The sequence below is a fragment of the Oncorhynchus tshawytscha genome, linkage group LG23, assembly GCF_018296145.1.
Source record: "Oncorhynchus tshawytscha isolate Ot180627B linkage group LG23, Otsh_v2.0, whole genome shotgun sequence".
In the NCBI taxonomy this organism is placed as follows: Eukaryota; Metazoa; Chordata; class Actinopteri; order Salmoniformes; family Salmonidae; genus Oncorhynchus; species Oncorhynchus tshawytscha.
In genome coordinates this window covers 5,725,704-5,753,076 of record NC_056451.1, presented here as the reverse complement: position 1 = coordinate 5,753,076, position 27,373 = coordinate 5,725,704, and the positions used below count along the sequence as shown (strand labels likewise).

Genomic DNA, 27,373 nt, shown 5'->3' with positions numbered 1-27,373 from the left:
ATGTTATTATTGGCCTACAATCAAAAAAGGAAGCGTACAACTCACCATGTTTCCTATTAAAAAATGATGGATCCTAGCAGTACAGTATTGCATTGTGGATTTTTAAAATTATATTCATGTTTGCTGTATTGTGAATATATATTTTATAGATGTCTCACTATCAGATGTAAAGCAGCCCCTCAGGAATAATAAACATTCTATACTCTACTCCATAACAGTTCAAAGGTATAATTAAAATACATTCTGCAAAATTGTATGTATGGTCTGTGATAAATGGGAAGCTACATCAACATGCACCAAAATTAAATGTGACACTGCAACTTCCTACAATTTGCAGTCTATAGATGTAATATGAAACAAGGAGTATGTTGCTATAGTAGTATGTTATTCTACCCAGTGGCTTTTCAATAAAAAAACCGTCTATACTATTGACTATTCTTGAAGCTATTCAATCTGATTCAAGTGAATGAGCGATAATGAAAGCTAAGCATAATAACTGTTAGCGTTAGTGCATGTGTGTTCACAGTTCATAGTTATGAACCATTGCCATTACATTTCAGTAGGCAACCTTTTTTTCTAGAGTCGAATCAAATCATTGTAGATAATGGAATGTATTACTTTCTTTTCATCCATTTGTGCAGAGACAGAGAGATTTGGCTGTCAAGGGTTTAACCCCACAAAACTACAATTCCCAAAGCAAGGGAGCATTTTACCCAGCGGGTTTGTGAATGGAGAATCCTGCAAGATGGCGACTAATGCAACTGCTACAAACTTACCATCTTTTGATTGTCCAACATGGTGAGAAAATGCATTTACCGGTATATTTACGTTGTACAAAGACATCAAGTGCATGCAAAATCACAAAACAGCATTACTTTTTAAAAATTTGTAGCTAGAAACGTATGTATTCCTTTTAGCCACGTCTTATTAGCTAACATATGCTAACTAGCTGATTCATTTCAATGAATGGTGTGCTTAGCTTTTGGTCATTGTTGTTTTCAGGGCAGGCAAGCCCCCTCCAGGACTCCATTTGGACGTGATGAAAGGTGACAAAATGGTCGAGGTAAGAGCTTAGGGCTTCTGTGGCGAACATTTGAACCGCCTATCTGTATTATCTGCACAAGGCTAGATATTCTGTATGGTTCCTTAGAATGTGGCTATTATCTTGCATAATACATCAGTCATTACGGAGCTGATGGGTTTACTTACTTTCTATACTAACCAACTGTACCAGCTCTATCAAAAGCTGTGATAGAGAACCATAGGATGTAGTCCTACGTGATGTAGTTTACCTATAAATGTCTATTAGTATAGACTGTCTACTTCAATATACAATATAGGCTACTTCAGTCTGTATACTTCAATATAGGTAGCTAGGTGTCATGGTGTACTTAACTAAATAAACAAATTGATCATACATGCATGCACCAGATACGGACACTACTGTCCTCAGCCCAGTGCATCCTGGTGCCTGAGTTCCGTGACTGTTGGGTTTTAAAAAAGGTGCCACAGAAACATCAGTCCTGATATTTAAGCTCAGGAGTGCACTCTTGATTTATGGCTCAGAGGCACAGGGCTTTAAACTGTCTTACAGCTGGCAAGGATTTCATTCAATGTTATCAGTGTTGTTAGCCTGAGTGTCTGTTTAGGGTCTTTTGCCAACTCCTTATGGAATTGTCATGCTAAAACAGCTTGGTGTGAGAATGAGTGACGAGGAGTTGTCAAGAAAGCAGAACTATATCTGGGACCACCAGGCTATGATGTTGTGACGTAAGAAAATACATGTATTGCCCAATCTGTTGTTATGATGATGAATCCTTGAAGAAACTGATCATTGACGAGAAGAAGTACTACTTATTCGGGAGGAACCCGGACATGTGTGATTTCACCATCGACCACCAGTCATGTTCACGCGTGCATGCTGCCCTGGTCTACCACAAGCACCTGAAGAGGGTGTTCCTTATCGATAACAACAGCAGTAAGTGAACTGTCGTGTACATCAGTCTGTAAAATAGTTTATCTTACCTCAGCTAGTAAAAAGTACTCAAAATGTAACAGTTGCATTGCCTTAGAGGAGTGCACTGTCGAATAAAGGCTGTGCAACTATTACTCTTCACTTACTTTTTCAAAATTACATCCGTACATGACATGTGGACTTGAAGTTTGTAAATTACGTTCTCAGCACATGGTACCTTTCTGGGACACATCCGCCTGGAGCCCAATAAGCCTCAGCAGGTCCCCATAGACTCCACCATGTCGTTTGGGGCGTCCACACGAGCCTACACCATCCGGGAGAAACCTCAGAGCCAGCAAGGAACCAACTCCGCCACGGGGGACAGCAAGGCCGGAGAGGACGAGGAGGGGTCTAAGGGTCTCTTAGGGTTACCAGAGGAGGAGACCGAGCTAGAGGTGTGTCTGTGTGTCTTCTGTAGTTGTCTACTTGGGCATTTGTCTGGACATGCTGGTAAGGAGGGAGTGTACTATTACCACAGTAGTTAAAGATAACTCAGGATGTCCTGCTTTACATAGTTTATCTTTTGTTCTGTCAGTGTCTTTAGTGTTTGTTTTTTTTAGCTCTCTCTGTTTCCAATTCTGTGTGTTTAGTGTTAACTTTGTTTCACTTCTCCTTTCCCAAACATTTATCCATCCCCTGTCTGGGCTGTGACAGAACCTGACGGAGTTCAACACGGCCCACAACAAGCGCATTTCCACCCTGACCATCGAGGAGGGCAACCTAGATATCCAGAGACCCAAGAGGAAGAGGCGGAACTCAAGAGTCACCTTCAACGAGGACGATGAGGTCATCAACCCGGGTAAGCTCTCTCTTCAACTCCATTGGCCTAGCACCAGTACCCCAGTGCTGTTGAAGTATTGGTTCTTTATTTGTAGTTGAGGAAAAGTGTTTCTGTGCCTGTCTTCAAATTTTACAGTGTCTAAGACTTTTTAAAATGTTATGATTTAAAAGAAAATACTGGTCCTAGATTAACACTCTTACTCTGAGAGTCTTTGTGAACATGGGCCCTGATTTACAGTACCAGTCAAAAGTTTGGACACCTACTCATTCAAGGGCATTCTCTCAACCAGCTTCACCTGGAATGCTTTTCCAACAGTCTTGAAGTAGTTCCCACATATGCTGAAAACTTGTTGGCTGCTTTTCCTTCACTCTGCGGTTCAACTCATCCCAATCCATCTCAATTAGGTTGAGGTTGGGTGATTGTGGAGGCCAGGTCATCTGATGCAGCACTCTATCACTCTCCTTCTTCGTCAAATATCCCTTACACAGCCTGGAGGTGTATTGGGTCATTGTCCCGTTGAATAACAAATGATAGTCCCACTAAGCGCAAACCAGATGAGAGGGGGTATCGCTGCAGAATTCTAAATAAATCACTGACAGTGTCACCAGGAAAGCACCCCCACGCCATCACACTACCACCTCCATGCTTCACGGTGGGAACCACACATGTGGAGATCGTCCGTTCACCTACTCTGCATCTCACAAAGACAGCGGTTGGAACCAAACATCTCCAATTTGGACTACAGACAAAAGGACAGATTTCCACCGGTCTAATGTCCATTGTTCGTGTTTCTTGGCCCAAGCAAGTCTCTTCTTATTATTATTGGTGTCCTTTAGTAGTGCGTTCTTAGCAGAAATTGGACCATGAAGGCCTGATTAATGCAGTCTCCTCTGAACAGTTGATGTTGAGATGTGTCGGTTACTTGAAAGCATTTATTTGGTCTGCAATTTCTGAGGCTGGTAACTCTGAAGAATTTATAATCTGCAGAAGAGGTAATTCTGGGTCTTCCTTTCCTGTGGCGGTCCTCATGAGAGCCAGTTGCATCATAGCGCTTGATGGTTTTTGTGTACTGCACTTGAAGACACTTTTAAAGTTCTTGACATTTTCTGAATTGACTGGCCCTCATGTCTTAGTAATGGACTGTCGTTTCTCTTTGCATATTGGAGCTGTTCTTGCCATAATATGGACTTGGTCTTTTACCAAATAGGGCTACCTTCTGTATACCACCCCTATCTTGCCATAACACAACTGATTGGCTCAAATGCATTAAGAATGAAAGAAATTCCACAAATGATCTTTTAACACCTGTTAATTGAAATGCATTCTAGGTGACTACCTCATGAAACTGGTTGAGAGGATGCCAAGAGTGTGCAAAACTGTCATCAAGGCAAAGGGTGGCAACTTTGAAGAATCTCAAATATAAAATATATTTTGATTTGTTTAACACTTTTTTGGTTACTACATAATTCCATTTGTTATTTCATAGTTTTGATTTATTCACTATTATTCTACAATACAGTATAAATAAAGAAAAACCCTTGAATGAGTAGGTGTGTCAACTTTTGACTGGTACTGTAAGTATTTACATAAACTGAGGCCATCAGACTGTTAAACAGCCATCACTAACTTAGAGAGGCTGCTACCAACATACAGACTTAAATCACTGGCCACTTAAATAAATGGATTTAATAAAGGTATCACTAGTCACTTTAAATAATGCCACTTTAATGTTTACATATCCTACATTACTCATCTCATATGTATATACTGTATTTTAAACCATCTATTGTATCTTGCCTATCCTGCACTGCCATCGCGCATCCATGTATTTATATGTACAGTTGAAGTCGGAGGTTTACATACACCTTAGCCAAATACATTTAATCTCAGTTTTTCACAATTCCTGACATTTAATCCTAGTAAAAATTCCCTGTTTTCGGTCAGTTAGGATCACCACTTTATTTTTAGAATGTGAAATGTAATAGAGAATAATAATAATAATAATAATAATAATAATAATAATAATAGAGTGATTTATTTCAGCTTTTATTTCTTTCATCACATTCCCAGTGGGTCAGAAGTTTACATACACTCAATTAGTATTTGGTAGCATAGCCTTTAAATTGTTTAAAGGCTAACGTTTCGGGTAGCCTTCCACAAGCCTTCCACAATAAGTTTGGTGAATTTTGGCCCATTCCTCCTGACAGAGCCGGTGTAACTGAGTCAGGTTTGTAGGCCTCCTTACTCGCACACGCTTTTTCAGTTCTGCCCACAAATTTTCTGTAGGATTGAGGTCAAGGCTTTGTGATGGCCACTCGAATACCTTGACTTTGTTGTCCTTAAGCCATTTTGCCACATCTTTGGAAGTATGCTTGGGGTCCATGCTTGTCCATTTGGAAAACCCATTTGCGACCAAGCTTAAACCTCCTGACTGATGTCTTGAGATGTTGCTTCAATATATCCACATAATTTTCCTGCCTCATGAAGCCATCTATTTTGTGAAGTGCACCAGTCCCTCCTGCCGCAAAGCACCCCCACAACATGATGCTGCCATCTCCGTGCTTCATGGTTGGGATGGTGTTCTTTGGCTTGGAAGCCTCCCCCCTTTTCTTCCAAACAGAACGATAGTCATTATGGCCAAACAGTTATTTTTGTTTCATCAGACCAGAGGACATTTCTCCAAAAAGTACAATCTTTGTCCCCATGTCTAGTTGCAAACCATAGTCTGGCATTTTTATGGCGGTTTTGGAGCAGTAGCTTCTTCCTTGCTGAGCGGCCTTTCAGGTTATGTCGATATAGGACTCGTTTTACTGTGGTCCTTTGCTGCTGTTCTGGGATTGATTTGCACTTTTCAAACCAAAGTACAATAATCACTAGGAGACAGAACGTGTCTTCTTCCTGAGCGGTATGAAGGCCGCGTGGTCCCATGATTTTTATACATGCATACTATTGTTTGTACAGATGAACGTGGTACCTTCAGGCATTTGGAAATTGCTCCCAAGGATGAACCAGACTTGTGGAGGACTGCAATTTTCTTTCTGAGGTCTTGGATGATTTCTTTAGATTTTTCCCATGTCAGAAAAGAGGCACTGAGTTTGAAGGTAGGCCTTGAAGTACATTCACAGGTACACCTTCAATTGACTCAAATGATGTCAATTAGCCTATAAGAAGCTTCTAAAGCCATGACATTTTCTGGAATATTCCAAGCTGTTTAAAGGAACAGTCAACTTAGTGTATGTAGACTTCTGACCCATTGGAATTGTGATTAAGTGATATAATATGTCTGTAAACAATTGTTGGAAAAAAGACTTGTGTCATGCACAAAGATGTCCTAACCGACTTGCCAAAACTATAGTTTGTTATCAAGACATTTGTGGAGTGTTTGGAAAACAAGTTTTAATAACTCCAACCTAAGTGTATGTAAACTTCCAACTTCAACTGTACATATTCTTATTCCATCCCCTTACATTGTGTGTGTGTGTGTAACGTAGTCGTTGTGAATTTGTTAGATTACTTGTTCAATATTACTGCACTGTCAGATCTAGAAGCACAAGCATTTCACTACCCTCGCATTACATCTGCTAAACATGTGTATGTGACCAATAAAATTTGATTTGGTTGGGTGAAAATAATGAAGTGTGTGTACCAATCTAAACCTGTTGCTTCACTCGTAATGCATGCGGTAACTCGGTGCTTCTTGAAACATTACAGAGGACATTGACCCCTCAGTGGGGCGCTTCAGGAACATGGTGCAGACTGCTGTCGTCCCTATAAAGGTAAGCCTGGGTTATATCCATAGTAAGCCGCTAAAGTGCATTGATTGCCTGAGGTGTCTATCTTTTTGTACAATCACGTTGCGATTTAAGGAAGCCTATGATTAAGAAAATTGCAATGTAATCCCAGAAACAGCCTACAGATGAGATGCTACTCAATATTTTGTCATTTCCACTCTAGAAACAGAAAATGGAGAGGCACGGCTCACTTAGTATGGATGACGTTGTGACGAGGCGCATCCACAACTACACCTTCGGCGGCGGCCTTTACGGGGACCTGCCACCCACTAGCCACGAGGGCCACCCTACCGGGCCCCCGAGCGGAGCCACTATTCTGGGCGGTCTCCCTCTGCCCTTCCCCAACCCGGCCCCAGAGGTGAACCTGGCCCCGGACGCCCCCCAGCCACCTGTCACCCTCAACCCTGTCCCCGTCACAGGCCCCTATCCCTCCGAGGTCCTCAACGAGCCCCGCAAGAAAAAGTATGCCAAAGAGGCATGGCCAGGCAAGAAGCCCACCCCCTCCCTACTAATCTAACCCTCTCCCTACACTACGGCTCTTTCTCAATTAGTCTTTCCTCTATTCCTTGTGTCCTCTCTCATGCATTGGAGAAGATCCAAGGTGTTTCCTCTTGGATCTTTTCCAATGTATTTTGAGTCTGAGGCGAGAGGACACGAAGAATCCAGGAAAGACAAATTGGGAAAGAGCCTATGTGGTGGAGACAGGGCTGACTCTCAGGGTATGGGCGGAGACATCAGGGACCATGACCCGTTGGAGGCGGATCGATTTTACTTATAAAACTGTTTTCTGGATTTTATAGTTTTGTCAATGTTTTCTACGTTACTTCCTCGTTCTCCTAAAGATTATCCCAAAGACTTGAGTAGTACATTCCATGAAGACAGAAACACCACTCCTTTGGGAGCTGAATGTTTGATGCGTTTTACAAATTAAGTCCTATATATATAAAAAAATAAAAGGCAGTTCTTGGCAGACCAAGTCAGTTGGTCAAGTAAGAGTAACTTGTGGCATAAATCGGTGGCCCATGGCCGTGGTATATTATCTCTAATTGATAGCCGGGCATCGTGCAGGGAAACAAACACGAAGCGGATGTAACTTAGGAAAACAGCCCTTATGTTGGAAACAAACATTATGTTCTCATCCAGATTCACATGTATTTATTTTCCAAGCTACAGCGCAAGTATTTACAGGAGGTTTTTAAAGGACCTGCTCCATGTTATCATTTTTGCCATGGAAAGAAACGTTGCGATACTGGTATCATCACAGCCTAATCGTTATATGGTTGGTCACTGTGAGTTCCATATTACTATCTCCACTTCCTTCTATACGGTCTCAGTATTGGTTTGAAGTTGTGCGTAGTATTTTTGCTCACTGTAAACATGAGCATTCGGAAAGTATTCAGGCCCCTTGACTTTCCACATTTTGATATGTTAGTCTTATTCTAAAATGGGTGATTTTTTTTTTTCTTATCAATCTAAACAAAAAACCCATGACAAAGCAAAAACGGGTTTTTAGAAATTTTAGCAGAGTTAAAAATAAAAGGCTGAAATCACATTTTCATAAGTATTCAGACCCTTTGAAGCACATTTGGCAGTGATTACAGCCTCAACTTCTTGGGTATGACGCTACAAGCTTGGCAGACCTGTATTTGGGGAGTTTCTCCCATTCTTTTCGGCAGATCCTCTCAAGGTCTGTCAGGTTAGATGGGGAGCTTCGACGCACAGCTATTTTCAGGTCTCCAGAGACGTTAGATCGGGTTCAAGTCTGGGCTCTTGCTGGGCTCTTGTCCCGAAGCCTCTCCTGCGTTGTCTTGGCTGTTTGCTTAGGGTCATTGTCCTGTTGGAAGGTGAACCTTTGCCCCAGTCAGAGGTCCTGGGTGCTTTGGAGCAGGTTTTCATCAAGGATCTCTCTGTACTTTGCTGCGTTCATCTTTCCCTCAATCCTGACTAGTCTTCCAGTCCCTGCTGCTGAATAACATCCCCACAGCATGATGCTGCCACAACTATTCTTCGCCGTAGGGATGGTGCCAGGTTTCTTCCAGACGTGACGCTTGACATTCAGGCCAAAGAGTTCAATCTTGGCTTCATCAGACAAGAGAATCTTATTTCTCATGGTCTGAGAGTCGTGCCTTTTACTGAGGAGTGGCTTCCGCCTGCTGAGATGGTTTTCCTTCTGGGAGATTCTCCCATCTCTAAAGAGGAACTCCCATTGGGTTCTTGGCCAGCTCTAGGAAAAGTCTTGGCGGTTCCTAACTTCACTGTGTTCTTGGGGACCTTCAGTCCTGCAGACATTTTTTGGTGTTCCTCAACACAATCCTGTCTCGGTACTCTACGGACAATTTCTTCGACCTCATGGCTTGGTTTTTACTCTGAAATGCAATGTCAACTGTGGGACCTTTTTATATAGACATGTGTTTTTGTGCCTTTCCAAGTCATGTCCAATCAGTTGAATTTACCACAGGTGGACTCCAATCAAGTTGTAGAAACATCTCAAAGATGATCAATGGAAACAGGCTGCACTTGTGCTCAATTTAGAGTCTCATAGCAAAGGGTCTGAATACTTACGTAAATAAGGTCAAACTGTTTTTGCCTTGTCATTATGGGGTATTGTGTGTAGATTTTAAGGAATGTTTTAAATTGAATCCTTTCTAGAATATTGCTTTAACATAACACTGGAAAAAGTCGAGGAGTCTGAATACTTTCCAAATGCACTGTACATTAATTTTTTAAATATCTATTTGTAAAATAGATACAAGATGGATTATTATTTTTAAATGCTGTCAGCCCGTTATCAAAAAGATACCGTTGTGACCTGTGAGTTGCAACTCTGCCTGAATGTTAGTCGGTCCTCTAGATGGCGATATGTACATTGTTAATTTGCCTGATCTGAGCCACCGGTCACATGAAATAAAAGGTGGTAAGGTTCTAAGTTGGTGCTATTTGTTGTTGATTATTGTTTTGCAGGCCTTTGAAAGGATTCATTTTTAAATATGGTACACATGGTCATAAAAGGGCTCTCAAAATTGAGCTTCTTGATGTTCAAAGAACTGCGTTAGTTTTCACACCAGCCAAATAAATTCTTAGATTGCCCCCTTTACTGGTTAAGTAAACATTGTTATATTTGAACTATCTTGCAAAAGCCATGCTATTTGTATCAACTTTGTACAGATGGACAGACACGTGTGCCCAGACCTTTTGTCCCTCTTTCGGCTGATGATGGCTTTTTTATTCACATAATACACTGTAAATAAAAACTGAATTTTGTCACAAACATGTCTTTATGTAGTGTCATTTGTACGCGGTAGTAGGCCTATATCTTCAAACGCCACGATTTAAATGGGGATTTTGTCTTATTTTTTTGCATTCCAAGGATAGTAGCCATCTCAGTATCTACCAGCAGATTGCAGCAGACTTCTTTACATACTCATGGCGACACCATAGCAGGGTTGGGGTCAATTCCATTTCAAATCCAGTCAATTCAGAAAGTAAACCAAATTCCTCATTGAAGAGAATTGGAATTTCAGTGCACATCCTGAATTGACTGGAATTGACCCCAACCCATAGCATTTTGGGTGTATTTAGGGATTGGAAAACACTTTATTATTGCAGAATGAATAGGAGCTGACACGATTCCCTATCAGACAAATGTGTTGTGTGGAACAGAAATTGTCTATCTGAACGTTCGGCAACATTACATCCTCCTGCACAGGCCCCTGATGTGGCACCATGCATTGTTCATGTTCAGGATGGCTGCTTTCTCTAGTCATTATGAATACCAGTCCAACAAGCCAAGCTTAGAATCATTTAACAACAATATAGTTAAGGTCAGTGACCTGTCCAACACAAACTCACTAGTATTAAAGCCCTGGTTTTGTGGATGTGTGTGGACATTGAATCATTTTCCATTTCTTCTGCTTTCTCAGTGGGTTTCTGACCATCTATTTTTCCGTTTAGTTCACCAAATCACCACAACGAGGAAGGAACACATTCACGTCACCACATGGTAGGATTTACCATCCAAAATTATAAGCATTGTAAAAGAGCGAGTTTACTCAATTTAAAAAATGACACATTGGTTTTCTTACCCTGTAAGCAGTCTATGGACAAGGTATGACAGCAATTCATGCTTTGGTTGAATTTCCCTGGCACCGTTTTAGCATTTGTGGCACAAATCCCATTCAAGTCATTGGACTGATATTAGCATTTTTCGTGTGTCATGTCTAAAGTCGTCCAACAGTACTTAAATTGATTGTTTTATGTATTTAAATAAAGGTCAAATAAAACACAAATAATTTCAAGTGCTATGTAGAGTCAAGTGGCAGTGAGGGAAGAAGTGTTAAGTTACGTGAGGTAGCGTGCTGGAAACACCATGCAAAATACAAACTTTTCCTGAGTGGTTTGCACCACACGTTTATTTGAAATAGTGAGAATAACATTAACTCAATCCTATGTCTATTCCTTTTCAAACTGTCACATCACTGACAAGGGACATTGACTTACCATAGGCTATATGTCAAAAGGAAAAACAAACAACATTTAGGCAGTTAGTTACTAGCAAAATATTAGTAACATAAATCAGTGTTAAATTCATCTTTGTATATAAGACAATATTCTCCTTACATGGATATTTCAATTTAAATTCTGAATATAGCTTTGAGAAGTTAATATTTAAAAAATATTCCTTATATGTAAGTTTTATTTCCCATTTCCTGGTGAATTAGCATGTTAAAAACAAATTCATATGAACATTCCACAAACAGTAGCCTATGCCTGATAACAAAAGTGCAACTATAACATTCCTTATGGTTCAAGATCGACAGGTTTGATTTTCACATGGATCCCATTGAGTGAGCGGAGCACCAGTCTTGGAATCATTTTTGGTTTCTTCATTGGGTCCTCGGTCAGCTGATATCGCTTGAGTGTCTGTGCCACCACCACCTTCATCTCATTCATGGCAAAGTTCTGCCCAATGCAGTTTCTACAGACAGAGACAATGAAATAATTATGTTGTAGAACTCCTGTACATTCACCCTGTGTAATAAAGAAGTTATGCAGTAAGATTACCAATGGTTTATAGCTCTTTTATATAATAAAACATTACCATATCATCAGACAGACCCTACAGCTCTATGAAGTGAGTTCAGCCTGTGCCAACTCTACAGACCTATAATAACTACTGTTGTGTCAGAGGGATCCCAGATCCGTTTGTGCTATTTTGACAACTCCTACTTTCATTGTCATGCCAAACAAGACAGATCTGGGACCGTGCTAGGTCCCATCCCCTTTTATAGTTAGGTTGGAGGTTGGATCTAGGTCACAGGCATCAAGGGACCGAAGGGCTCCAAAATCCAGTCAGGTAAATGAGTAGGTCTATGGTTCCATCCTAGTCCCAGCCTACTAATGTGAGAACCAAACCCTGCTGCCAATGCTGCTCTCTTAAATAGGGACTGAGTCACATGGCACTAGTGTGGTAACGAACCTCGGGCCGGCAGAGAAAGGGACAAAGGCATGGGGTGACCTTTTTGCAGAGTTCTTGGGCAGAAATCGTAGTGGGTCGAATGCCTACGAGAATACAAAATAGAAGAGAGACAAATAGTAAATAGAAACAGTGGAAAAGACTATATAAGTAGACAGCTGGTCGCAAATATGTTTGTGTTGTCTTGTTCATTGTCACTGCAAACATGACCATATGAGTTGGCAAGACAGCACAAACAAACCAGGCTGGTGAGACAAACTGCCACCAGGCTTGTATAAACAGGTTTCAGTTCCCTATTGTGTATACCCTGAATCTTATAGCGATAGATTAGTCAAAATCAAACCCATGGGGTTACTGCTAGGTCATATGGATTTCATTACAAACTAACTCAGCAACAGCCCCTTCCTCTGTCAATACTCTAAACCTTGTCCTCTGTGACCAGAAACGCATGATTTTATGAAGCGTGTTCAGCTGTTCAAACTAGCATTTCTTCTACTACTAATCACAAATGATTTTAACCCTGTTAAATGAGAAAATTGTGTTCAGCAAGATGGTGTGCTCACGTTAGGGTTCTCCCAAACGGTGGCGTTCCTATGAATGCCAAAAATGCTGGTTCCAACAAGACAACCTAGAGGGAGAAAAGAGAGACGAATTATACTTCCACAGTGTTAACGCTTGACATCTGTTTAGTTTCCTATGGACACAGTGATAATATTGTCCATGCTGCAAAAGGATCCATCTGCTGAGGCAGAAAGAGAGACTATCTGGGACAGATTTTTGTTGGTCATTGGCAGTAATAAACACGATGAGAAGGACATGGTGAGAATGCTCCAACAGCACCAATTCATTTGATATAAAAAAAAAAATGGACACAGTTTAAGCCTAGTCCTGGACTAAAATCACTTTAAACGGAGGACCTCCAATTAATATTTGACTTAGTCCATCACTAGGCTTAATGTGTGTCCAAGAAACTGGCACTAGAAAATATATCACTGCTTATGAAAAAGATGAATAAACACACTGATTGTAGAGACACAGTCTCTACATACAAACTAGTTGGTGACAATCCCAATGCAATAAGGAGAACTAGCCCTGGAGACAAACAAACATGAGTTAATATTTAATTTGTTATAGCCGATGACTGAGGCAAAGGTTAGGGAGGACTCCATTGCAACCCCTTATGGCCTCATGTTAAGGCACAGAGCCATTATGCCTTTAAAACTATAATTTTAAAAAGTCCCTTGCATGGCCTGGAGTGGTCGGTGTAGTGGTTAGTTCCACTGCCTACAGTAAAATATACCCACCAGTGTCGGCGTGGATTTGATTACAACCCACTGCCTGTGTGACCCACTCTCCTACCACTGTCTCGTCTCAGTCCAGTAAAATGTACAAAAAAGTCCCCTTCAGTACATCACAATGCAACATGTTTTTTAAATGTACACATTTACCTTCAGGCACAGTCCTCCCATCGAAGAACGTCATAGGTTTGGTTATCTTCCTGGACATCCCAGGTACAGGAGGGTAGAGGCGGAGGGATTCCTTTATACACATGGTTGTGTATGGTATTTTACTGAGATCTTCCCTTAAGAATGCAGAACATTATCTTTATATCAATTCTCTTTTAGTAAACATGTTGCCATGTATTGTGTGGCTCCAATCTAAGAGCAAATACAGGCTGATTTCCCTTCCTTTACTCTATATCTAAAATAAAGGAACGGCTTTGGTAACTAGTTCCAAACATGGAGCCTATTGGTGATTGTGTAGCCCTGGTGATTGTGAAGCCCTCAATGACCAAAAGCGCCCTCTTTGGCCTCATGGGTGGAATGTTATTAATATTTTGCATAATTTCATAATGAATCAATATTTTTTGTAAATATAGGAAGAAAATCTGGTGTTTCTATGTCAAACTATTGTGTTATATTTCAGTCTTCTGTGATGTAAGGAAAGTGTAATATTGGGATGCAAACTCAAAATGTAATACATTTTAACTCTATATCTGACATGGTACAGGTGACATGGTACAGCCCATAACCATTTGTGTGAGGTCTAGACTTTTGTTTCAAAGTAGATTTGTTTAAGACTACCAAGAATCACTCTGAGTGACCCTGATTTAGCCCACTGCAGTAAAAGGTTAAATGATCCCCAAAGTAACAAAAGAGTAATTTATATATACTGTAGCTGCGGACTGTAAAATAACCAAATAAAACCTTGAAACTGAAATACACCCCACAGCATGATCTCTGAAAAATAAATCTGGACAGTAAAGCCTTCCACTTCATGTCACTCTCCTCCAGCCAAATGAATGCATATCTAACATGCAACAGGATCAGGACAGTAAATCAGGGCCCGTATTCATAAAGCATCTCAGAGTAGGAGTGCTGATCTAGGATCAGTTTTGTCTTTTAAATCATCATGATCAGCATTCCTACTGAGGCGCTTTATGAATACGGGCCCTGGACAGTGGAACCTACCATTCCATGGTGTCCCTCCCCTCCAGGGCGCTGATGACCTCGTCCCTGCAGATCTGCTGGTGCTCCGGGTTGCAGGCCAGGCTGTACAGGGTCCAGGAGATCCCACTGGCTGTGGTGTCGTGCCCCTCAAACATGAAGGTGTCCACCTCCGCTCGTATAGCCTCATCTGACAGACCCTGCTGGTCCTCGTCCTGGATTGAAAACCATTAAGGAACAATGAGATCCTTGCATGTTATTCCTTGTTTGGCTTCATTTTATGGAAAAGGTATAACTCGCAGAACTATAATGGTGCTAGCCTGGTCTCCGATCTGTTTGTTCTCTTGCCAACGCCATTGCTCATTTTCAAGCCACGCCATGTGTTTGGCATGACAATGACTGACAAGGAGTTGGATAGCAAAAACAAACTGGCACTCAGGCTATCGTGTTACCAGTTGCACGGAGAGAGAATATAACGAATAGAAAAGAAACTCTAGCACACTGGCGATCTTGAGGCTACGATGAGTTTCTATTCGAATTGACTTCATTCAGTGACATACTATGTCATCGCCGATGTAGCCGTTTTAACTAATGACCCGGTTAGATGAGTGCATAAATGGCATAATGGTGGATAATAGTGTAGTAGAGTAATAGAGGTGTGACGTACTCGCGCGCAGAGCAGGATATCCAGAAAGTCCAGGTTTCTCTTAGACTGTATCCTGCCCAGTTCCTTTTCGTCCTTTAAGGCCTCTTTTCGCTTTCGTATTATTTCCTCTACAAGCAGAGGGAATCAATAAAATGTTCGATTAAATGTACTTATAAAGCCCTATTTACATCATAGATGTCACAAAGTTGTATACAGAAACCTAGCCTAAAACCCCAAACAGCAAGCAATGCAGATGTAGAAGCACAGAGGCTAGGGGAAAATGCTGCTTTTTCAGCATATATTTGCTTTGTCAAATTCATAAATATAAATGTTTTCAGGGCTGAGACCTGCTGGTGCAGGGGATTAAAATAATAATTTCAACCTTCAGTCACAGAACGCACCTGTATGACTGTGTGCAACATTGCATGCCTTCCTGTATTTGTACCCATGTGGGCTAAGTTGGAAGATCCACTCGCTGTGGTAGGGAAAGGTCCGGAAACGGACATTCACCAGATCACTGAGCTCGTACACAGCCTTGATGTACGAGTTGGTTCCACTGAAATGAGAGTAAAACAACAGAAAAGTACAAGTTACTTCCTCTCAATCATTGCTTATAGACAGGGCCCTGAGTTTCCTGATCATGTGATCTGGCCTGAAAACCTCTGGGCCCGTACTTACAAAGAGTCTCTGAGTAGGAGTGCTGATCTAGGATCAGGTCCCCTCTGTCTATATAATCATATGAATTATGATCTAAGAAAAAATCTGATCCTATATCAGCTTTCAATTCTTATAACATTAACACTGACAAGACAAGATTTTCAACATGGGCAGATTGTCACGACTTCCACTGAAGTCGGTCCCTCTCCTTGTTCGGGTGGCGTTCGGCAGTCGACGTCACCGGCCTTCTAGCCATCGCCGATCCACTTTTCATTTTCCATTTGTTTTGTCTTTGTTTTAACACACCTGGTTTCAAATCCCCAATTACATGTTCATTATTTAACCCTCTGTTTTTCCCCATGGTTTTTGTGAGTGTTTGTTTATTGTAACTTCTGTCCGATGTTTGTGGGCTTGGTATTACTTCATGTATTTTGACATTTTGAGTAAAGTAATCTCTGCTGTCCTGCACCTGAATCCTCTGCACCAGCTACACCCAGACCATTACACAGATGTAAATGGCAGATAATGCAGTGGTTAAAAACAGTTAACTGACTGACCTCTCTCCCCCTCGCACTGTCTGGCAGTTAGTGTTGGAGCTGAAGGCACACTTCATAATGCTGTCCAGTGTCATGAGGCTCACATGCTCAAATAACTCAAATGACTCGTTGGATTTTGAGTGAGTCTCCCATTTGTCCTGGAACAGAAAGAGGACAGACATAGTCAACTTGCACAAGATGGATAGTTACATACTCATAGTACATCACTCCCTTATTAAATTACCCCTTTAGCGTGTTCATGCAGAATTTCCCTCCAAATACAGTTGTCAAACTATACAGCATTCTAATACAGCTGGGAGAATATGTAACGTTAACTGTTATGCAATTAGCTTTTTTGTATCCAGAAATTTCCCCCATATAGGCTATGGTTGTCAACCTATACAGTAATTAGGGTAGAGATAGCAAAACGCACCAGCATAGTTTTGGCAGAATCAGCCATCATTTTGACATAAGGCTTTAAAACATCGTAATGGAAGCCAGGGGTCAGGAGTCTTCTGTGGCGGAACCATTTCTGACCTTCAGACACCAGTAAACCATCCCCTAGAGAGAGAGAGAGAGAGAGAGAGAGAGAGAGAGAGAGCGAGAGAGCGAGAGAGCGAGAGAGAGGTAGAGAGAGAGAGGTAGAGAGAGAGAGGTAAGAGAGAACATCCTGAGAAACACATATGTTGTACGTTCATGCAAAAGAATAGAAGTAAAGAATATACACTACTGTTCAAAAGTTTGGGGTCACTTAGAAATGTCCTTGTTTTTTAAAAGAAAAGCACATTTTTGCCCTTCAAATAACATCAAATTGATCAGAAATACAGTGTAGTTATTTGTTTCCGACCATTTTGAGCTTGTAATCGAACCCACAAATGCTGATGCTCCAGATACTGAACTACTCTAAAGAAGGCCCGTTTTATTGCTTCTTTAATCAGGACAACAATCTGCCGTTTCCAGCTACAATAGTCATTTACAACATTAACAATGTCTAAACTGTATTGTTGATCAATTTGATGTTATTTTAATGGACCAAATATGTGCTTTTCTTTCAAAAACAAGTGCGGTAGTGGACATTATAACCATAACTGTATAATTGCCGAAGTGGCATGAGTCACAACGTTATTTAATAACCAGAACTGCACCCAAAAGGAAGAATATTTGAAAATGCCTATTCTTAAAATATCTGCAGTTAAATCTATATAATCTAATGTTGGTTCAATATTTGTAACATATGTGATTATGGCAAAGACAGTGCAACCTTACCTATCCATGGAATAAGAAATCTATATGAAAGGTCATCTTTGGGCTCTATTTAGAAAGAGAGTGAAACAGGTATTCTATCACATGTACTGAGATTCCATAGATAGACATACTGTACATATATGCAACTTGTTTAATAAATAATGATGAGAGTATTGTCGTTCCAAAGAGACCAACCTGTTGATGCCAGGATGGTTTTGACATAATCTGGGTGGTGAATATTGAGGATGGAAACAAATGGACCAAACCACATTTGAAATGCAAGGGGGTACGATTCTCCCCATTTGACAACCTTATACATGTCGTTCCCATCTTGTTTAAACTGCAAGACAACAGAGAAAACATGCACTTATATTATAAAGAAGGAAACGCACGAGCGTGACACCGAAACTTGCCTCTGAAGCTGATGCTACAATGTTGAAGTCACTCAATGTGCACGTTCAAGAAATTCTTATTTTAACTTACCTCTCGTACATGCCCGAAAAGCCAGTGTTTTGGTGGTCCTGGGAATGTCTCGAGCGCCCGAATCCATTCATTCCTTTTGACAATAAGTTTAGAGATTTTAAGAATGACATAGACCAAGCTAAATATTGCAACCAAGTGATGAATGCGATAGGAATCTAGCGTCACTTTTTTCAACGTATCAAATAACTCCATTGCAATGGACGTCTAACTGCCGAAAGCTACCATTGACAACTTTTACAACAAAAGGCAACGGTCTGGTGAATGACATAACTGCGAGAAGCAGAAGAGAGTAGGGTGGGTGGTTTGAGGTCATTGGGGGACAAATGTTGAGGGGCGGAGTCCAGCCTGCCTGAGCAGACAAGGCACTGCATACCAATTATTTGCCTTGATGTATCTAATTCTTGTTAATTCTTAAATCCTTGATATCTTCAAATATTCAGCTCTGCAAATATCAGAATCATGTTTTCCCATCTGACAGTCATCATGACTGATTAGCTCTATATTATCAGGAGATCACACAAACTTGGGGAACCCCAAGAGGAGGACACTGCTGGACAAAATACAAACAAATGTTGGACATTGGCCATCAACCTCCACTATATTATATAGTAGATGATACAGTGCCTTGCGAAAGTATTCGGCCCCCTTGAACTTTGCAACCTTTTGCCACATTTCAGGCTTCAAACATAAAGATATAAAACTGTATTTTTTTGTGAAGAATCAACAACAAGTGGGACACAATCATGAAGTGGAACGACATTTATTGGATATTTCAAACTTTTTTAACAAATGAAAAACTGAAAGATTGGGCGTGCAAAATTATTCAGCCCCTTTACTTTCAGTGCAGCAAACTCTCTCCAGAAGTTCAGTGAGGATCTCTGAATGATCCAATGTTGACCTAAATGACTAATGATGATAAATACAATCCACCTGTGTGTAATCAAGTCTCCGTATAAATGCACCTGCACTTTGATAGTCTCAGAGGTCCGTTAAAAGTGCAGAGAGCATCATGAAGAACAAGGAACACACCAGGCAGGTCCGAGATACTGTTGTGAAGAAGTTTAAAGCCGGATTTGGATACAAAAAGATTTCCCAAACTTTAAACATCCCAAGGAGCACTGTGCAAGCGATAATATTGAAATGGAAGGAGTATCAGACCACTGCAAATCTACCAAGACCTGGCCGTCCCTCTAAACTTTCAGCTCATACAAGGAGAAGACTGATCAGAGATGCAGCCAAGAGGCCCATGATCACTCTGGATGAACTGCAGAGATCTACAGCTGAGGTGGGAGACTCTGTCCATAGGACAACAATCAGTCGTATATTGCACAAATCTGGCCTTTATGGAAGAGTGGCAAGAAGAAAGCCATTTCTTAAAGATATCCATAAAAAGTGTAGTTTAAAGTTTGCCACAAGCAACCGGGGAGACACACCAAACACGTGGAAGAAGGTGCACTGGTCAGATGAAACCAAAATTGAACTTTTTGGCAACAATGCAAAACGTTATGTTTGGCGTAAAAGCAACACAGCTCATCACCCTGAACACACTATCCCCACTGTCAAACATGGTGGTGGCAGCATCATGGTTTGAGCCTGCTTTTCTTCAGCAGGGACAGGGAAGATGGTTAAAATTGATGGGAAGATGGATGGAGCCAAATACAGGACCATTCTGGAAGAAAACCTGATGGAGTCTGCAAAAGACCTGAGACTGGGACAGAGATTTGTCTTCCAACAAGACAATGATCCAAAACATAAAGCAAAATCTACAATGGAATGGTTCAAAAATAAACATATCCAGGTGTTAGAATGGCCAAGTCAAAGTCCAGACCTGAATCCAATTGAGAATCTGTGGAAAGAACTGAAAACTGCTGTTCACAAATGCTCTCCATCCAACCTCACTGAGCTCGAGCTGTTTTGCAAGGAGGAATGGGAAAAAATTTCAGTCTCTCGATGTGCAAAACTGATAGAGACATACGCCAAGCGACTTACAGCTGTAATCGCAGCAAAAGGTGGCGCTACAAAGTATTAACTTAAGGGGGCTGAATAATTTTGCACGCCCAATTTTTCAGTTTTTGATTTGTTAAAAAAGTTAAAAATGTCGTTCCACTTCACTTTGTGTCCCACTTGTTGTTGATTCTTCACAAAAAAATACAGTTTTATATCTTTATGTTTGAAGCCTGAAATGTGGCAAAAGGTCGCAAAGTTCAAGGGGGCCGAATACTTTCGCAAGGCACTGTATACTGTAATCAGGTAGCACATGTTGACTTCCTGTTAACCCTTTGATTGGCTATCCCTCTCTGAATAACAACATAAAGGCCACGGTCTAGGTCGAAACATACTGTATCTAACAGCAATTGCAAAGCAAGGGAACCAACATTTCCGATGAAGGCTTATAAGCCTAGTGACTAATGGCATGCTCTCAATTAACACATCAGATGTCACATTTGGTGTTAACGCCTTGCAAGAAGCTGCATGCAAACCCGCTGATGGAAAATGGAGCTCCTGACCACATTAGTCAAGGACCCCATTTTGTGCCACTGACACTTACACCACAGCCTATGCCATTGGTTCAGAGGAAACATCTGTGTGGGAGGTGTTGATAAATGTTTATGTAAAGTCTTTTTTCTTATCTCTGTTTCCTACTGAGTCAACTGTTCGATTTGTGATTTGTAACTTCTGCTTAATTTCCTATAGCTTTAAATTATATTCATTAAGTGTCAGTTTTGGCGTAGGCCTGTAGCCTGCACATTTTAAAGCAGATGACTTGTGGCTGTTTTAAATACAATGCTTAAGTAGGGACTAATCTCTGCCTCAACAGTGTTTATTGTAATCATGATCGCTACCTCTGCCATAATTATTGTATTTATGGTTTGGGCCTCATTTCCAACATCAGGTAAGTGTCTGAAATTTACAAAAACATTAATATCACTCAATACTTAGCTGAGTGAAACTACCTGGGGGTTAGAATTCTCACATATGTATGGGCCTTTATTGAAAATTCTAAAGGCTATACAGTGTTTAACCTTATTGTACACTGTTATACAGCCAAACAATTAGTATACAGATGTACCACAGAAACTTAAAAATAGATGTTTTTGAATACTCATTTGAAATTTCAATATTCAAATGTCTCTCTGAACGTTGAAAACCTGCTAATCAGTTTAATCAAATAGGACATGCATTGAGTGATTTTTTTTGCGATTGATGAAGCTGAATTAACATGATGTTGTTATTGTTTTCTATAGGCATAAGAGAAATTGCTAACTATTTCAATTATCAATCCATCATTTATTCATCCATTCCTTACATATAAACCTTTTATAAACACTTTATTAACAGTACTTTCATGTAACGCTATTGTACTTTCTTATTGTTTTTATCAATGTGTTGTAGAATCTTCAAGTCCTCTTCGCATACCGCTTGGGAGAAAATTGTTGATACCCTGCATAAGTAATGAAAGTCATCCAGAATCTTTTAGCTGGTTTTACAGTACAAACAATGTTGGTCGGCGCCGCACCCAGATTTTTCATGAGGATAAAAGTGGCCTACATCTCCTTTCCAAATTTTTTTGGCATAGAAAGAGTGTTTTAAGGAATCGTTCACTTGTAATCAGCCCTTTTACAGAGGAGGATCAAGGAATATACTTATGTGGATTGTATAAAAATGACAAGATCACATATGGATTGTCCACTTCAGTTGTTCTTGAAAAAGGTTAGTCAGCCTATTATAATTGGAGATAATTTGCAAGCAGATTGATCGTCTACACTAAATTAGTTTACAGCTCACCCTAACCATCTATCTCTTTATTTAGGATCTCACATGCCAATAATAACCACTGTGTCAAGCAGTGGTTTTATGCATGAAGTAACTAAGAATGTGATTACCAGCACATATTACGCACTTGACTCCGCTCTGAACAACACCACCAACAAAAGCATCGGTGAGACCCAAAAGGAGTAGTTCTTAAACCCCAATCTCACTGACTTTCCACATGTTCTCTAACATCAACAGGATTGCCAGATACTTTACTCACAGCATTTTCTGTAGTAACACTACGCAACACTGTTGCCGCTTTTACAGACAATGGGCCTACTCCTCCAGATAACCGAGAACCTCAATGGCTGGCATCAACAGTAGCTGGAGTCTCTGCAGCTGTGTGCCTTTTCCTTGTTGCACTGGCACTGTCTAAATTATGCCATTTCAAATGGAGAATACTCGCAGGTAGGATAAATATACTGTATTGTTATCTTTGAAGATGGGGAGATCACAAGATTAATACAATTGTTTGGAGATGGTAATGCAGTTTGAGGCCCTATCTGTTTTAATGGAAATGTTTGTCTGTTTGTTCAAATGTTTAAGCTTCTGCCAATCAACTTCTCTGTGGTGGCCAGGGGACCAGCTTTGTAAGTTATCTTATCTAGCCGACATTACTACTATTATTCTTGATAAAACGATATTGATGATGTTTAGTTGCACATCAGTATAGTATTATGCACATACATCTATGCATCTCCTTTCAACAGGAGGAAGAAACTACACTTGTTTATTCATCCTTGGTTATCAGGAGAGTCCAACAGAGAGATGACATCAGAAATGACAATGAGTGTGTGTACAGTCATATCAGGGTCTAGGAACTAAGAATGACACTACTTTGATGAGAGGCGTAATAAATAGTTTAAATCAAGTGTTTCCATTGTGCTCAGGCACACAAAATGCCAAAAAGGCATACTGATTTTTATGCTTTGAATTGGTTTGTTTTATATTCTATGTCAAAAAGTAATATAATCACATTTTGGCATGACCTTTTGTTTGTATTAAATTGGTATTGCACTGTGTCACGCACTTCTGTACTTTTAACCTTTAAACCAATATTTAAAAAAATAAAAGGAAGAAAGCCTGCTTTATATATCAAAAAGCATAACGCCTGTGTATTCAGATGTCTATACATTTTATTTGTGACATACTTGTAAACAAGTTGCTGAAATGTAACATTTTGAACTCATCGATCCGCTGAGTTGCTTTCAGAACGTTTTCAGATGCTTTCGGAACGTTTCCGTTCTTGAATGCCCCTTGCTGCATATCGTTGCACAATGCGCAAACGCGGATCTGGGTGAGAAGTATGATAGCGAGCTAGCTATTCCTCCCCCATCACAGGGGCTCAACTCTAGCCAATCTGTCACTGTGAACGTTGAAAACGTTTATTTGTACCTGCCTAGCAACCTAGCTAGCTTGTTTCAATGTAACTATGAGCTAACGTTAGCTAGGTTACAAGTTAGCTTGAATTGCTGCAGTAGCAGTTTGCGAAGGAAGAAGCAGGTACTCGGCAGTCCAAGCCGCTAAACATAAGGTGAGTTAAGTGCATTTTGCCTTATTTCTCAGTGACTTTTTCTTATCGGTGACTTGTTTCATTTTTTCTGGAGCTTATTTGGCTAGCTAACTAACTGGCTAGCTAACTATTTGTTTGAATGAAATGAGATACTGTCTGTCTAAACTAGCTCTAACTAGCCTGATAGCTTAGCGAGTCAGGAAATATGGCTAGGTTGGAGATGCAATCATTAAGAAATTATGTTTATAGTCATAACGTTAGTCTATATAATACGAATTGATTGAGGTGTTTTAATTTTTCCCCTTGCTCTAGTTACCTGTCTGACACTGACGAGTGATGGAGGCTCCACCAGTCTCAGTGCTGCCCATCACGGGGGGCACAATTAACATGATGGAGTACTTGCTGCAAGGTGAGTTTACCTCGTTCGAGATTCTTGAGTCTCCAGTAGGGCAGGCGTACCTATTTGGTATTCTGTGGTTGGCTATCTTGTAGGCGTCTTGAAAAATATATCCAGATCATAATCAATGTCAATACAGTGCATTCGGAAAGTATTCAGACCCCTTCACTTTTTCCACATTTTGTTATGTTATAGCCTTATTATAAAATGTATTAAATCGTTTTTTCCCCTCATCAATCTACACACAATACTACATAATGACCAAAAAAATAGGTATTGCGAATGTAAAAATAAATAAAATATTACATTTTCATAAGCATTCAGAACCTTTACTCAGTACTTTGTTGAAGCACCTTTGGCCGTGTGATTACAGCTCAAGCACCTTGTCTTCCTGGGTATGACTTTACAAGCTTGCCACACTGGTATTTGGGGAGTTTCTCTCATTCTTCTCTGCAAATCCTCTGTCAGGTTGGATGGGGAGCATCGCTGCACAGCTATTTTCAGGTCTCTCCAGAAATGTTCGATAGGGTTCAAGTCCGGGCTCTGGCTGGGGCACTCAAGAACATTCAGAGACTTGTCCCAATTCACTCCTGCGTTGTCTTGGCTGTGTGCTTAGGGTCGTTGTCCTGTTGAAAGGTGAACCTTTGCCCCAGTCTGAGGTTCTGAGTGCTCTGGAGCAGGTTTTCATCAAGGATCTCTCTGTACTTTGCTCCGTTCATCTTTCCCTCAACCCTGACAAGTCTCCCAGCCCCTGCTGCTGAAAAACATCCCCACAGCATGATGCTGCCACCACCATGCTTTCCCGTAGGGATGGTGCCAGGTTTCTTCCAGATGTGACGCTTTGGCATTCAGGCCAAAGAGTTCAATCTTGGTTTCATCAGACCAGAGAATCTTGTTTCTCATCGTCTGAGTCCTTTAGGTGCCTTTTGGCAAATGTCAAGCGGGTTCTCCCATCTCCACAGAGGAACTCTGGAGCTCTGTTAGTGACCATCTGGTTTTTGGTCACGTCTCTGACCAAGGCCCTTCTTCCTCGAATGCCCAGCTCTAGGAAGTCTTGGTGGTTCCAAACTTCTTCCAGTTTTAAGAAAGATGGAGGCCACTGTGTTCTTGGGGACCTTCAATGGTGCGGATTTGTTTTTGTACCCTTCCCCAGATCTGTGCCTCAACACAATCCTGTCTCAGAGAGGTTTTTGCTCTGCCATGCACTGTCAACTGTGGGACCTTATATAGACAGGTGTCTGCCTTTCCAAATCATGTCCAATCAATTTAATTTATCACAAGTGGACTCCAATCAAGTTGTAGAAACATCTCAAAGATGATCAATGGAAACAGGATGCACCAGAGCTCAATTTTGAGTCTCATAGCAAAGGCTCTGAACTTATGTAAATAAGGTATTTCTGTTTTTTTATTTGTATAAACCTGTTTTTGCTTTGTCATTATTTTTTGTATTGTGTGTAGATTGAGGAAAGAAATGTATTGTATTAATTTTAGAATAAGGCTGTAACGTAACAAAGTCTGCATAAAGTCAAGGGGTCTGAATACTTTCCGAATGCACTGCATGTTCAGCTGAAGAACCCATACCAGCCCCTGTGCTGTGGCTTGGTCACCTCTGTATCAGTTAGTTGCGATTCAATAATTGAAAATTGCTGTCTATTTTCATTGAGGCCTTTTACATTTTTGAATTTGAATTTCAATTCACTCTTAAAAAGTCCAAATGGCAAGTTGCACTGATTCAAGCTACACTTGATAATATAACATTGCTTACACCATTCTGTCATGTCACCACACTCAGGCAGCGTCTTGGACCAGGCCCTCGAAAGCCTATTGCACCGCCTCCGGGGCCTTTGTGACAACATGGAACCCGAGACATTTGCCGACCATGAGCTGGTCTACCTCCTGAAGGGCCAGCAGGGCAACCCGTTCCTGTTGCGAGCCCGCCGCTCCCTCTCCCACCCCACAGTGCCCTGGCACCTGCGCTACCTGGGCCAGCCGGAGGTGGGTGATAAGTCCCGCCACGCTCTGGTTCGGAACTGTGTGGATGTGGCCGCCTCGCACAGCCTGCCCGACTTCCTCAATGAAATGGGCTTCCGCATGGACCACGAGTTCATAGCCAAGGGCCACATTTTCCGCAAAGGTGTGCTCAAAGTGGTAGTGAGTAAACTGTCTCGCATCCTGGTCCCCGGGAATACAGAGAACACTGAGCCGCTGTCACTCTCCTACCTGGTGGAGCTCAGTGTATTGGCCCCTGCGGGCCAGGATACCATGTCAGAGGACATGCGCAGCTTCGCTGAGCAGCTCAAGCCCCTGGTTCACCTGGAGAAGATTGACCCCAAAAGACACATGTAAGAAGGAGTGTTTTATGATGAGCCTCTGTTGGCTGTCATGGACAAAGTGTAGTTTTTATTAAAACATTATTTTTTTTACATGGGACTTATTTTTTTATGATTCCTATGAGAAAGCGCTTTCCCACAGTCCTTTGTCTCTGTAAATGAACTCTAAATCTCACAATCTTGATGCGTGTCTCGTACATTTGGAGAAGGACCATCTGTCATTTGGATGTTAGTGGTGTTTGACAAGGACTTCACAGGAGGTTTATGACATAGCCAACATGGCTGATGTGACAAATGAGGCTTTGAATGAGTCAATAAATAACAATGTTTCTATTCACAGTGCCGAACTCTTAGAACATACGTTTTGTGTAAGTGCTTTGTTCTAACTTTGAGATGTTTTAAGAAATGCACAGCGCTATAGTGTTTATAAAAAAATATTTTTCTCAACTCAACAGTGTCCTCTTGGTTTGCAGCACTCAACAAGTGCGTGTGCAGCAGGACACAACATCGTGTAATGTTCAGACAGGCCAGTTTGTTCTAATCTACATATTCACAACATATCCTGACATGTAGAATAATGTGTCATAACATTTAAGTCGTTTAGCAGACACTCTTATCCAGAGCGACTTACAGGTGCAATTGGGCATGCCTAGCTTAAGGACACATCGACAGATTTTCCACTGGCTCGGGGAATCAAACCAGCGACCTTTAGGTTACTGGCCGAATGCCCATCCTGCCGCCTCATCATTCCAGCTCTATTAATAACATTTCTATCTGCAACATTCCCCAATGTTTGTATTCTAAATGTTGACAGGTGCCATTTCCATTGACTACCACTAGGGAGCTCTCCTACTCTATTTGTAAAAACAGCCTTTCTGGTTAGAGCCAGTTATATTTGCACCTCGGATCATCTACACATGAGCTGTGGTTGCCATGGTAATAGTTAGCCACGAGATCTGCACATCTCATCCCACAACTCTAATTAGCTTTTTCAATTGCTTAATGATATATTATATACCTGTGAAAGCTTTCCCTTTCTTCCTCTCACATAAGCATTGATTTCCCTTCCCCTCTCATTTCTCTTAACCCATTACTACATCAATGGCAACCTGTGTGGAGGGAGGCTCTTGTGAGTACAAGACTTGAGGCCTCAGGTTGTTTCATCTACAGTCATAATTTCAAAATGGTCTTGTCTCCATTGTGTCATCATATCCATTCTTGGCCAGAGATCAGTTTTCCTCTGATGC

The 27,373-nt window shown here is 41.0% G+C and overlaps 3 protein-coding genes across 3 annotated transcripts; 2 read left to right on the top strand and 1 right to left on the bottom strand.

Annotated features, from left to right (window-relative positions):
* Positions 1–640: 640 nt before the first annotated feature.
* Positions 641–8,246, top strand: LOC112246111 (nuclear inhibitor of protein phosphatase 1). The gene is made up of 7 exons (XM_024414382.2): positions 641–798; positions 1,003–1,063; positions 1,825–1,978; positions 2,183–2,409; positions 2,669–2,813; positions 6,507–6,571; positions 6,750–8,246. The coding sequence occupies exons 1-7, from the start codon at positions 746–748 to the stop codon at positions 7,101–7,103; spliced, it is 1,059 nt and encodes a 352-aa protein (XP_024270150.1). The 5' UTR covers positions 641–745; the 3' UTR covers positions 7,104–8,246.
* Positions 8,247–10,964: 2,718 nt separating this feature from the next.
* Positions 10,965–18,352, bottom strand: LOC112223105 (cytochrome P450 4B1). The gene is made up of 12 exons (XM_042304493.1): positions 18,074–18,352; positions 17,786–17,930; positions 17,612–17,656; positions 16,779–16,906; positions 16,367–16,503; positions 15,554–15,708; positions 15,174–15,280; positions 14,531–14,721; positions 13,508–13,641; positions 12,623–12,687; positions 12,063–12,145; positions 10,965–11,561 (listed from the first exon to the last, which is right to left on the bottom strand). The coding sequence occupies exons 1-12, from the start codon at positions 18,263–18,265 to the stop codon at positions 11,384–11,386; spliced, it is 1,560 nt and encodes a 519-aa protein (XP_042160427.1). The 5' UTR covers positions 18,266–18,352; the 3' UTR covers positions 10,965–11,383.
* Positions 18,353–23,038: 4,686 nt separating this feature from the next.
* LOC112223106 (mediator of RNA polymerase II transcription subunit 18) lies at positions 23,039–26,573 on the top strand. Its single transcript, XM_024386067.2, has 3 exons — positions 23,039–23,420; positions 23,712–23,808; positions 25,589–26,573. Exons 2-3 carry the CDS (start codon positions 23,736–23,738, stop codon positions 26,140–26,142), a joined length of 627 nt encoding a protein of 208 aa, XP_024241835.1. The 5' UTR covers positions 23,039–23,420; positions 23,712–23,735; the 3' UTR covers positions 26,143–26,573.
* The last annotated feature ends 800 nt before the right edge of the window (positions 26,574–27,373 follow it).